This window comes from Dinoponera quadriceps, unplaced genomic scaffold, assembly GCF_001313825.1.
Source record: "Dinoponera quadriceps isolate SergipeBrazil2010 unplaced genomic scaffold, ASM131382v1 scaffold3773, whole genome shotgun sequence".
Classification (NCBI taxonomy): domain Eukaryota; kingdom Metazoa; phylum Arthropoda; class Insecta; order Hymenoptera; family Formicidae; genus Dinoponera; species Dinoponera quadriceps.
The window spans coordinates 95,779-109,640 of record NW_014558172.1 but is presented as its reverse complement, the minus strand read 5'-3'; the positions used below and the strand labels follow the sequence as shown (position 1 = coordinate 109,640).

The window sequence follows — 13,862 nt, the reverse complement described above, 5'->3', positions numbered from 1 at the left end:
TTTCACCATGTTTCTCACAATGTTATGTTTCAACGTTTCAGCGCATTCAATGGGTGCGACGGATATGCGCGCGTACACACGCGTTTGTAACGGTGGTTTTCCGCTATTAACACCTAATTGATTCGGTGATGATTGCGAGACTAGTGAGATTTATCAAGTTTACATCAGAATACCGGAGATCAAGGATTAAAGATTCGAATTCGACTGATCAACGAACTATGATCTCGGGTCGCTTTCTTCCGGTTAGTTCGGCTCCAAAATTCGCAGTCTACAGACTCTGATATCTAATTTGATACGGGCTTTAACGGTTTGATTAATTGTACAGTCGATAAACCTATTTTGCAACTTTTTATGAAAGTGTCGTTAAAAGTAACGGAATAGGTTTACAAGTGAAGAAAGGTTGTAATATTTTTTACCTCGATAGGTTTCAGAACGCATCCCAGAGATTTCTCCGTAAAAAAATTTATCTTCCGAACATTACTATTCCGAATTAAAAGATTTGTTCCGAAGAAACAAATTTTCTTCTATTAGATGCGTTGCGAGATTCGTTAAACAAAAAATATTGCAACCTTTCTTCTAATGACTAAATAATAAAATATATATATATATGTATACACGATATATATATGTATACACGGTATGATCAGAGTAAGTCGTTATCGTGAAGCTGCTCATACGTTTTGCAGAATGCAGGTGAGGAAATGCGGAACGAGAAAGAGAGAGAGAGAGAGAGAGAGAGAGAGAGAGAGAGAGAGAGAAGGGAAAGTGTTTCTCGTTACTACTTCTACTCTCGTCAGACTTCTTCGCAAAAAATCGGTGTCGCTTCCAACAAATCGTTTTTACGCGTAAATATATCGCTTATATCGATACGTCGTTTATGCGCCTAAGTTCCGACGTTAATTCTCCGCTTACACTTTTGATTGCGTTTTGTACTCCGATAATATTCGTCCAGCAATAGCGAGATATATAAAGAAGTCGAAGTAAATATATATATACTTAAATTTTATATATATAATATATGTATATGTACTTAAATTATATATATATAATTTATTGACTATATAGTTTATCGCAAGATCTTGGCGGTTTCTCTTCGATGTATTGCTACACGTTGCTTGGTATATGGAAAAGATATCCCCCGTTTTAATTTCGTTTCATTGTCGTTATGTATGCTGTTACTATTCCCTGAATTGTAAATTACACAATTTCCAGCTTTACACACACATACACACACACACACATATAAAAGTAAAATCCATCATAATTCGAATTATTATAGCCTTATCATTATAATTAAAGATATTTATGTGATTTTCAATCTTATATGTGAGATTGACAATCGTGTGATTTTCTGTCTAGAAAAATGGTACGACACCGACTATAGTGTACCGAAAGTGTGAACAAACGAAACAGTCGACAAGAATCTAAATATTCATCGACATATGGATACACTGGACGAAGCGTTCTACGAAAGGAAGGTCTAATTAACCAGTTAAGAGCACACTTACGGCACACCTCGGACAGCCATGCTTTGGCTACTTCGAACATATTCGGCCACAATATCAGCTCGTGCTGGAACTGTGCTGTTTGCGACGAACTAAAGCAGCACTTTTGAAAGAATTTACTATGTCGATATATATAATGAGACATTAATGACTGCGTTCAACAGAAAAAGAAGCTCAATGAATCTTTCTTGATTATCATCTGATTGGCATGATTGGAGTGTTCTTTCAGAATCTTCTAGATAAATCTAAGAGAATGCACTAATCAGGAATCAATAGTCATTAAGCACTCACTGAGCTAATTTCTCTGCTAAATGCAGGCAATGTGTTGCAAGATATATATATCACCATTACACACCAGAAAAAAAAAATGTAATCAAAACAGTGGATCGGACACGGTTAATCGGTCTCGAAGAAGGCAAAGAACATTCAATCAGCTGAGAAAGTGACAACAAAATTGGTGTTTTGGGATGCCAGAGGAATTTTGCTAATTGATTATCTTGAAAAGGAAAAAACTGTTATTGGCCAATACTGCACAATATTTTTGGATGAACTGAAAGCAGCAATTCAGGAAAAACGCCCGAGGATAGTCGAGAAAAAGTGTTGTTTCACCACGACAATGCATCCGCTCGTCCAAGTACAATCCCTAAGCAAAAATTGACAGAATTGAAATTTGAAGTCCTTCCGCATCCATCTTTATTCGCCTGATTCGCCTCCCACAGACTCCCCCACCTGTCCCCTAAATTCGAAACATTCCTGGAAAGAAATTTCGGTCGAATGACAAACTGATAACGACGCTGTAAACGATTATTTCGAAAATCTCGGAGAAAGTCACTTCCAGGAAGAAATCGAGAAGTAGGAGAAACATTGGATCAAATGTGTGTTGAGCTTCGAGGGGATTGTATTGAAAAAATAAAATATAACTTAAATTAAATTTATTTGATTTTTATCGTCATTCCGAATTTTTCAAACTCGTATAAGGTCGAAAATCGCATAAATATCTAGTTAACAAGATGACGTCACATGACGTCTTACTGACATTGAAGACGTGATTAAAACGTTATTAAGACGTCATTTGACGTTATCTTGTTATCTGGGTAACTGTTCGAGTTGGGCGATAGAGTTGGACAATACAGTATCGATACTGTATCGCTCGACTCTATTGGGTAATACAGTATCGATACAGTATCGATATAGGAAATAAGGTTTTCCCCATAAAAATAAGGTTTTCCTCCACAGATTGCGAGGGAAACCCCATTTTTCTGGGAGAAACCCCTATTTCCCTATACATCGATACAGTATCGTCAAACTCTAGTAACTGTAATTATAATAGTAAGGCATACATAACGCCGTGTCTACTATAGAGCTAAGCGATACAGTATTGATACAGTATCGATACTAAGAGAAATAGGATTTTCCCTCCAAAAAATAAGGTTTTCCTCCACAAATTGCGGGGAAAACCCTTATTTTTCTGGGAGAAATCTTTATTTATTTATGTATCGATGGTACTGTTTCGCTCAACTCTAGTCTACTACATACGCCGTTCAAATATCCCATGTATGTCGATGCGAATACATTTTTGCAATTACATTCTTGCGTCTTTTTCTTTTTATTTTTCGTATTAGTACAATGACGCATTTCGCGATTGTATTCGATAATCTCATAAATACACTGAGTAGCACTTCCTTCGAACACTTCGTATTTCGANATATATATATATATATATATCATGACTCGTAAATATAAATATATTATTATTCATATTTCGCTATATAAATAATCATTCACAATTTTGTCCTCTTTATATAATCATTATACATAGAGACGAACCATCATCATTGGTGGATTCACACGAAGTTCCTTTAAGCCGAAAAAGATTTCCGAAATCATCAATCGAACTGCGCCGCGAATATCATAATATATATCACCGAATATCTCGATATTCAGCGTTCCCATTCGTCCGTGCATCCACTGTGTGTGTATTTGTGTATGTATATGTGCGTACGCGCACGCGCGTGTGTGGGTGATTTCAATAGAATTCCTTGCGCTCTCGTATGAATCGTCTCACGCAACTGTCATATCGTAGTAACGATACGCAATAACGACGCAATAACGAAAGTAAAACAGCCTTTTGTCGTCTTTCGATAACATGTGACTAGACGCATTTGTATTTCAAGCGAAACTATACAGGTACACAGTTATGTAAGGCGCATGTGTGTATGCATATATGTGTTGTTCGCGTGGGAAAAGGAAATGTTGCATCAATAGCATCGGTCAACAGTACCGTAATTAGAATGAAAGATAAAAGTAAACAAAAATAATTTTAAAATGACTTGTTAGCGTTAGAGTTGGGTGATACTGTATCGATACAGTATCGATATATAAAGGAAATAAAGTTTTCCCTTAGAAAAATAAGATTTTCCTCCACAAATTGCGGGGGAAAACCCATTTTCTGGAAGAAATCTTTATTTCCCTATGTATCGATATTGTATTAATAGTGTATCGCCCAAATCTACAAATAGCACATTCACGATGTTAAATTAACATACGGCTATGTTGAGAATTCAATATAAAACATTTTACATGATGATTGATTTTAACAAAAGTTGATCTTTTTATCGATAAATGTAAAAATTCGAGTATATCTTGATTCAATAATAATATTATTTAAATTGATATATCATAAATCATATTAACGTATTACAGACCGTGTATATATTTTTACGTATTTTAACTAATTAAAATTGAAGTCCGTTTTAAGCTTTTCGCCTATTTTCCAATTTCACCCAATTTTGGGAGAAAAATTAAAAAATTAATGGCCCGTAATGTGTAAATAACTTGAGTATTCACAATTTTCAAAATTTTGCGTTAAATTGAATAGATTTCACGTGTCTCGAAAGGCTCGCTCAGATTTTTGCGTTAATTTAACACAAGATGAAATATGTTGAGAAGTAACACAAATAATATGTCAAAAATTAACAGATAGCTACTGTTACTGAAGAAAAATAATTCTAAAATATCATGTTAGCGTTAGAGTTGAGCGATAAAATATCGATACAGTATCGATACATAAGGGCAATAAGGTTTTCTCCTAGAAAAATAAGATTTTCCTCCACAAATTGCGGGGGAAAATCTTATTTTTCCTTATCCTTTTTTTCTGGGAGAAATTCTTATTTCCTTATGTATCGATATTGTATTAATATTGTATCGCCCAAATGTACAAAATCTACAAAATCTACAAATAGCACATTCACGATATTAAATTAACGGTTATGTTGAGAATTCAATATAAAACATTTAACATGATGATTTTAACAAAAGTACATCTTTTTTATCATATTAGTTTCCACAATATTGTTATCGAATGGAAGGAATTTATTCCGATTATGGCACGTTAACAAGTTTTCCATTGATACAACATAGAGTTGGAAACGATTCAATATCGATACATAGGGGAATAAAGTTTTGCCCTCGGGAAAATAAGGTTTTCCTCCACACTGCGGGGAGAAATCCTTATTTCCCTATATATCGATATCGTATCGCCCAACTCTGATACAACGGTGTTTTTTTCACATGTGTGTGCGTGTGTGTTTCAAACGAAAACGTAGAATTTAAATGAACGACGATTACGACAATTCGACTGCGATGATTTTTTAGTGCGTTCATGTATATACTTTCCGCTGTTGTCATATTATCATACAGCTAATATTACCTCTTGAATATTTATAATCAATCGTAACAATTGTGTCGTGTGAAATTAACGCTTTCTATCATTATTAATATATCGTTAGTGTCATCGATCACGTTATTCTTAGTAACCATTTCGGCGGTGTCTGTCTGCGCTGTTGCGTCTTTGGCTCCTTTAATCGAGCATGCAGAGCGAGTGAAGTCGATTCGTCGCAATCTTCTTCGAGATCGACGAAAACAAATCACTTTTCTCAGTAACGCGAGCAACCGTCGTGCTTTTGTTTTAACGGTGACGACGACTACGTCACGCGAGCTACGTCACGATTATTAGGAAATCTTAGACGATGATAAAAATTATGCGGACATATCCTCTTCTAACTTTCCATGGATGCGTTACAGCGCATTTCGCGAAACTTCGATGGCGCACGTCTGCACTGTCTCGAGAAAAAAAGCATCAAAATTCGTGAAATGAGACAATTTTTTTCAAAAAAAAGTCCCAAAATCCGAATACCCGACACACAATTTCACAAATTACAACTATTCTGAAATATTATAGGGATGACACCTATCCCTAAGATACTAGAAAAAAAAAAAAAGGAAACACTCCAAATATAGCAATGAAAATTTCATCAATAAAAATCTGAAAGAAAGAAAGTTGGGAGTATACTTCCCATCGCGTTTCTAAAGGTTAAGCAGAAAACAGTATATCGGGGATTGGAAATTATATAATTTTGACATAAAATTCGTATTCCTTGATGTCGTGAAAACATAAAATCAATGATTTTATAGTTTGGGTAATACATTTTCAGCAAAGAAATCAGATAAGTTCTTTCTGCACGCAAGAATGCGCGCGTGCCACTTATGGGACGGACATTAATGGGCACTATTGCGCGCCTCAAATAGTTAGCTAGCTAACTTAAATAGTTAAAACTTTTCGCGATAATTATACATCATCAACATTTCTAAAAAGTTACATTCCGGAAAATCTATTCGATATTCGGATTTTGAGGTCAGACCTTTCCGAAATTCGTAACACATTCTCCGAATTTTGAGATCTTCATTTTGCAAGACAACGCGTGTTCGCTATTTCGACTACGATCTCAGTTTATTCGTTACTACTCAGTGGAAGGCGCAATAACTCTTTGTGAAAGATCGACGAAAATTTCTTTTTTTCTTTTCTTTTTTTCTCTTTCGCTCTACATCCGCTACCTTTATCATGAGGAAATGACGTCGGTGCGACGGTGAGTGTTTCCAAGTGACGCCCCGAAGGTCTCATCAATGCTCACGTGTATTGTGAGCTTCTTTCGTTGGAACATCGAAATTGTGCGCTCGTGAAAATGCAAAAATTCCTCTCGCGCGTGAACAAGAGATGTCCCTTCGTTTCGTAAGTGGAAGAAATTTGTAGGCCAATGACGAAGTGATGAGCGTGATGAGCGCTTAAAAGAAACTGAAGCGTATCAAACATGCTTTTCTCTCTCTCTCTCTCTCTCTCTCTCTCTCTCTTTCTCTCTCTCTTTTTCTCTCTCTCTCTCTCTCTCTCTATCTATCTATCTATCTATTTCACGAATAAAGATCGTGTCGTTGCGATCGTTCTTATCAATTTGTCGTGCAGCGTCCGATGTCGCAAATAAGTAGTCGTATGGCGTATCGAGTTTCGCGCGATGCAATAATCGTTATCGTCAGCAGAGGCGACGCGTCGAAGGCTTTCGTTCGAGCTGAGGAATCTTCATGTACGTCCTAAAAATAATAAATATCAACATGTGAGACAGTTCCCTCCAGTACTTTCGGCAAATTTGAATGTCGTAGGAGGTGAATAAAGAGGATAAAGCGAGAATCGATACCGGCTTAATTTCTGCGAGCTCGATCTGCGATGTTACAAAAATGGAAAAAAATGCTATTTATGATAAAATTGCATTGTATCAATAAAATTGGTCAACAGTGCCACGCATAATTGGAGTAAAAACTCTTAATATAATTGAATTGACATCATCGGATCTAATCGACTCAAGTTCCTTAATAGCACATTTCATTGACGTTACATTGGCTCGACATTGGTTAGATATTAGTTACGAATGAAACGTGAATGAAATGCCAATATTGCACGCACATAAGCAGTCATACACACGCACGCATGACGAGTATATATATATATATATATATATATATATTCTATCATGCTTCGTCGATATATATCTCCAAACATAATCGGCAATTTCGGTAATGCGCAGATGGGGCAAACAGTTTGGATGAGTAATGCGAGCAAACGAGGATTAATGTATTTTCGTAAGCAAATCACCCGGTGTACGTATATTTATATATATATATATATATATATGTATATGTACGCCATAAATCGCATGGACGTATATCGATCATAATTTACCGGGATATTTTCTCATGCGCGATTAACCACTAGCGATATATCACACTAGCAAAAAATATTCATCACTAGCAAAATTTCACAACACTGTTCTGATCTTACCTATCCTATTCGCTCAGTACTGGCAGTAGGGACCTTACGCAAAAAGGATTAGAAAAATAACATTAGGAAGTGTTCAAACACATCTCTTCGAATAGAGATAAATATAAGGACATAGTGATAAATTAATTTCGGGTGTCGCGACTTCAAGTTCTAACGATGATCCTGAGACGAGACGAAAATCTCGGGAAACGAGACTTTTCATTAGAACTTGGAAGATTCTACTTGCAAAGGAATCCACAATAGTCTTCTTTTTGCTTATCTCATATGTTTCGAATATATTAAGTCAAAATAAGAAGTACATATTTCGTTAGATAAACTTTTAGCCAATTTTCAAACAACGATTTTTTTGGAATATAACGTTAATATCATATAATTAAAATTAGCGTGAAGTAATATTTATTTTGGTCATTGAAAGGATTCAAATTTCTAAAAAAATAATATTATATGGCGTATTTTTAAAATCAACATTTTTATAGGACATACAAATATTGTCATGTAAAGCATCTTTATGATTATGAAACTTTTATTTGAAACACGTCTTTCTATCTCTCACTTTTTCTGCACTTAGAAATTGTAAAAGCCAATTTTTCAGCATATTTTACCCTCTAACGTGTGAGCTTTTATAAAAAAATATGTCTCTTATTTTGACATACAACATATTCAAGGTTTATTAAAATCAGAGGGAGATACTATTGTAGATTTCCTTGTTAGATTAAAAAAAAATTGGAGTTAAAGAATTCAGTCGACATTCCACTGGATACTTACAGCTCGATGCTCTGAATAGTAGACGTGGGGCACGTTATGTCGACTTTCACATGACAGTGCTTGTGACATTTTATTTGACAATCTCTACACTCGTAGCCTTGTTTGCCGAGTCTTCGCGCGAGGGTCCTCTTGCACACCTCACAGACCGTTCCTCTTGAAACGAAAACGCATCATTTCAAATTGATCTCACAAACTTTCTTAACTTTATCAGTATTCTCCTGATATTGATGTGCGATTACGCGGATATATAACTTTTTTATTGCTTAATGCTTCTGTTGTTCTTTATCTTTTCTTTTATTTAACCCTTTGAAGCACACATTTTTCTTCCCGCTTATTTTTCATCAAATTTGATACCTGGGGGTTTTTGAGGTTGCTGATCACGAATGTGAGGTCAAAATTGGAAAGATTTTAAAATCTTAGATGGCGGATCTAATATGGAGTACCAAAATTGCAGCGAATCAACCAGATTGCTTCAAATTTGGTATAAGCCAGATTATCGTCTATGATATAGATTATATCATTTCAATCCCTTTAGTTCGTTTTCGCAATATCGTATTTCATAATTTATATTCGGAAGCTTTGAAAGCCATAAACACTGAATTTTTACATGTTTGGTCTACTATTTTATATTCAACATTTCGAATTTTGTAATTTTTCAATTTCGACCCCAGTTTCATAGTCAGCAACCCGAAAATCCTCTATATATATCACATTTGAAGAGATTTGCTTGACTCGCTGGAATTTCAGTCCGCCATATTAAATCGCCATTTTGGATTTTGAAAATCTAATTCTAATATCAGATTCGTAATCAGCGACCCAAAAACCCCCTGGATACCACATTTGAAGAGAATTGCTTGATTTGCTGCAATTTCAGTCCGCCATATTTGACCGCTATCTTTAATTTTGAAAATCTTTTAATTCTGACATTAAATTCGTAATGAGTGACCTCAAAATACCCAAATATATGTAAGTTTTAACACCTAAATTTGGTAAAAGTCGCTGGAAAATGTCTGACTGTTTCACTGAAAAAACGGGCATTTTTCATAATTTAGTTATTTATAACATTTTTTGCAATTAACGAAATGTGTATTTCGACGATATTTTACATTCACGAACTCCTAAAATATTAGAAAAATAAAAAAGAACAGTCAAAAATAGCAATGAAAAGTTTATTGATAAAAATTTGAAAGAAAAAAGTTGGAAAATATACTTCCCACTATGCTTCTAAAGGTTAGATGAATTATTTGGACAATTTCTATTCCGCATGCGGACAATGCTGTAACTCACCCAGACATATGTTTGGCAATGAACGTGTGATCGTTGAATATGTGCAGCTTTGTGCCCTTTTTCCTCCATTTGCTCTTTTGCGCGAGGGAAAGTGGTACGAGGTAGTGTCTGAAATCGGAATGAATGTGTTTTATCTGCATGTAAATAAACAAAATCTTTCAACAATAAGTAGCCACATTTTCAGAACACATTGTATTCATTGTAAGAATGAAAAGAAATCATATAAACATAGGTCCAGAAACTTCTTTTCGAATACTTTTCGTTTATGACCAATTTGAGCAAGAACATTTCGTTTTTGCTCAAGTTACAAAAAAAAATTGCTAGAGATGATTTCTTTCCATAGCGAAGTGTGCTTCGCATCAACATCACTGTGACTTTGTTTCGTAGCTTATTTTCAAATTAAAGTTCATGAGTTATAAAAAACAATTATAAAATGAGCCAGAACGCTCACTCTAATCACATAAAATCACATAAAAATGTACACATAAAAACGGGAAAGTAACAATGAATTCGGTTCAAACGGAACAGTAGAGTTAAGATAAATAGAATTTGTTCTTAATATTTGGTCACTTATTTCTGAAACATCCTGCATAAAGGCGCGCTATATTTCGAGCAAAAACAAATATGCGGAATATGAAAGTTACAGGTGGAATCACTCACGTACGGAATCACTTACTTCTTTATGCCGTTCTCCAAAGTCTCAAGGACGAGAGTGGAAGCTTCGTTGACGTACGTCCTCGTGGAGGTACCGCTGATACCTGAAGCTTCACTTAGACTCGATCGTCTCGATTGTTCTGGCACCGACAAATGCACTACGAAGTAGAATCGGTTTGCATTAGATGCGTCAAGAAACGAAGAAACGCAGTAGAAAGAAAGATGAAGCGCAAAAATGGAGAGAATTAATTAAATATACGTTCGATTCTAACTCGATGTAAGATGTAGATAAAAAATGAGGTTTGTTAATTTATATTCGCCATACCTAATGAAAAATTGCGAAGACATATTCATTTACGATTTTATAAATTCGATAGATAACCAATGATTCACAACCTTCATCAAAGATACGAAATGCTTGGTAAAAGTGATTGATGATTATTGAAAGCTCTTACAAGGGGAGGTCGCGAGATGGTATGATTCTTTAATTTCGATTTTCTCGAAATGTTTGAGAGTTGCGCTTTCTCCTTTCGTTCAATAAAGATTCATACTAAGGCTCATCCACACAAACAATATTATTGAAATCGATGGGCACCGCTTCGTGACCTCCTATTGCTAAACTTTCAAATTCAAAAGAAAAATAAACAGGTCATGACGCTTGTTGGGCGTTGAGAGCAGAATTTAATTTTTTACAATTATTATTGTCCCCAAAAATGTTGAGAAAGCATTACATTATTGTATAAATGTATATGTGTTTGTATGTTGTTTCTGTAACTTTCTAAGCAACAATTAAAAGAGATTAAATTCCGTTAACAATGTTCAAACAGCGGCGGATCTCACGGGACGGAGGAAAATTTAATATGAGAAATTTTGTGAGAAAAAAACTACGGTAAAACAGATTGCCGAGAATTCTTCAAATATATTTTCGCACTGGTTGCATCTGTCACTCAGAAGCGAAGCTTTCGCACTACGTTCTACCTTGCGAGGACACTTACCGAGATCGAGTACCGTGAGAGTAACACATATGCGAGCAAGACAGAGTGTGCACAAGTGAGTACAGTACGTGGGAAAGATGATAAGTCTAAAGATATTAATTTACGATCTGATCGGTAGATCTTTTTCTCGTGTTTGACAAGGAACGTGATTGATTGATTGGGCCTCGAGAAGATATTAAACGCAATTATTAATACGTTGACTGCCATCCCAGTCGACACAATAATATATCGGATGTACGACATGTATAGATTTCTAAATCATGTTTCATATTGCGCGAAAGTAATTTTTATGTTACCAAATAGCCAAACCTGTGCAAACCGATTTCGGAGTAGAGCCTCCTACAAACTTTTGGTGGCAGAAAGGCAACAAATCTAACACAGGTTCTGTTCTATCACATTATGTTGCCAAACTGCTGCCAGAGATGCAGCAGAGCCTGTTGACAGGCAATACGAGCAGATTGGTGACAGAAACCGAGCAAAGCCTATAGCGATCTGACAACAGATTGGTGGCAAAAACCGAGCATATCTTGCTGCGGGCAGACTCTGCGCAGTTTCTGCTGCCAATCTGCTCGCATTGTTCGTTAGCAGGCTCTGTCGTCAAAACACGAGCTGAATGTGGACACAGATGATCATAGTTTTGGTGTGGGATTCTGATTAAATTTACTGCCAATCTGCACGCAGTCTACTATCAATTTACTTATTAGGTGATTAGGTTCCGGTACTTGAGGCCTGTCAATTTCATTTAAGCCGGTTGTACCAAGCTGATGTATCAAGCCGGTATCAGAATGACTGCTCTTAACAACGAAGAAAGAGTGTTTCTTACCGATTACTTCTACAGCAGAGACAAAAACTATACTGAGGCGTATCGTGGATTCCGCACTAAATATGGATCCAGAAAAGTTTCAGGCAAAACTATACACAGAAGGTATGCTTCCTTCCTAGAATCGCGCCATAACCTAATCTAACCTACATCATGCTGGTGATCTGATTTCATTCATTTCTCGATTATTCATTTTTTGATATTTTTCGCATAATTGATAATTTTAATATGTGGTAGCACTTTGAATGATAGTAAACAAGATTTATCCGGCCCAATTTAATCGAATATGGTAGTATCATAGTGTTGACATCATCACGGCATTCAACGTATTAAAAATTCGCTATTTATGACAAAAATTACACGCGAACCAGTTGCCAGTTAACATCAATTAATTTATAACAAAGAAGAAAAGTGCAAAAACTGATATCGCAGAAAATCTTACCGGATCCAGGATCGCGGGCTCTATCGGCGGAAATGGATCTCGAATGTGCGTCCTCGTGGTTAATGTCATCTTCGGGACCCACCGATTTACTTCTCGTCTTAGATCGGCTTAATCTCTTCTTGATAGTACCGAAGAAATCACGCCGTTTTCGTCGCGTCCTTCCTCTCTCTGTGAAAGAATATCGAGACGATGTCTATCAGATCTTGCATAATCAATATCGGCGCGAAAATATTCGGGTGTTTGCAAATGAAATGGCCGTTTGTCATAATTCAAGCTACCCGGCTGAGTAGTTCAGCTTTTTTTTTCACGCAGCTGTCGTTGCGTGTGTGACATTTGAAAAGTATACGCCTCATACGTGAATTCACACGCATAATCATACTTTTATCACAATATTCATCGTTGATTAACAATTAAGATTTAATCTCTTAAAACAACGAAGAGGGATCTGACAATTAAAATTCAACATCTTGATATAATGAAGAGGTTTAACAATTAGAATTTCACATCTTAACACATTAACGGCGGGCGATATTTTGTGTGATCATAAAAACTTTAAGGTACAGTCGAGCTAAATTGTATTACGACTCCCGCCTTTAAGCCGCAGTCGAGCTAAATCGTAGTACTACGACTCCTGCCCTTAATGTGTTAATACAATGAAAGAGAGTTGACAATTAAATCATTAATTTATTAACTTAATTAATTAATTTATTTATTAACTTAATTAATTTATTTATTTATTAACTTAATTAATTAATTTATTTATTAACTTAATTAATTTATTAACTTAATTTTAAACCAATCTTAATTGATAATTAATAATTACTTCGACATGCGATATTGGCAACGGTTCAATTTTTATGAGCTACGAGAGCCATACCTTCCGAATTGGAGGAATTGGGTGTGCTTTCTGGTCCCGAGGCAGCACTGACATCCTTCGTTCCATGCTGGAAGAAACGAAAAAGGCGGCACTTAAGAATCTTCCACATGGCACAAACGACATCTGGTTTTTAATTTAATTCGTCACGAGATTTCGTTTCAATGGTAAGAGAAAAAATGCGACCGCGTGTTCGTGTACTCACCTCCGGCGATATCTCTTGCCAGTTTCCGTTCTCCGTCAGAGCAACCTGTTACATTAGTAAGTACACAGCAGTCAACCACGGTTAATTCTCTCATGAAACAGAAGAAACGCGTGCTCGTGTTAAAGTATAAAATGGGAGGGGGGGAAGAT

The 13,862-nt window shown here is 35.8% G+C and overlaps 1 protein-coding gene across 5 annotated transcripts in view; it reads right to left on the bottom strand.

The window, feature by feature from the left end:
• Positions 1 to 2,422: 2,422 nt before the first annotated feature.
• Positions 2,423 to 13,862, bottom strand: part of LOC106749653 — a 31,089-nt gene continuing 19,649 nt past the window's right edge. For 3 of the 5 annotated variants that reach the window (XM_014629318.1, XM_014629321.1, XM_014629319.1), the window contains exons 10-16: positions 13,714 to 13,758; positions 13,512 to 13,578; positions 12,635 to 12,802; positions 10,400 to 10,535; positions 9,724 to 9,831; positions 8,437 to 8,589; positions 2,423 to 6,926 (exon numbers count right to left, since the gene is read on the bottom strand). In XM_014629318.1, coding sequence (XP_014484804.1) covers positions 6,869 to 6,926; positions 8,437 to 8,589; positions 9,724 to 9,831; positions 10,400 to 10,535; positions 12,635 to 12,802; positions 13,512 to 13,578; positions 13,714 to 13,758 — 735 coding nt within the window. In that variant the 3' untranslated portion in view covers positions 2,423 to 6,868. Of the gene's footprint in view, positions 6,927 to 7,671; positions 7,705 to 8,436; positions 8,590 to 9,723; positions 9,832 to 10,399; positions 10,536 to 12,634; positions 12,803 to 13,511; positions 13,579 to 13,713; positions 13,759 to 13,862 lie in introns of all 5 variants that reach the window. The other 2 variants (XM_014629320.1, XM_014629322.1) reach the window with 2 other exon arrangements.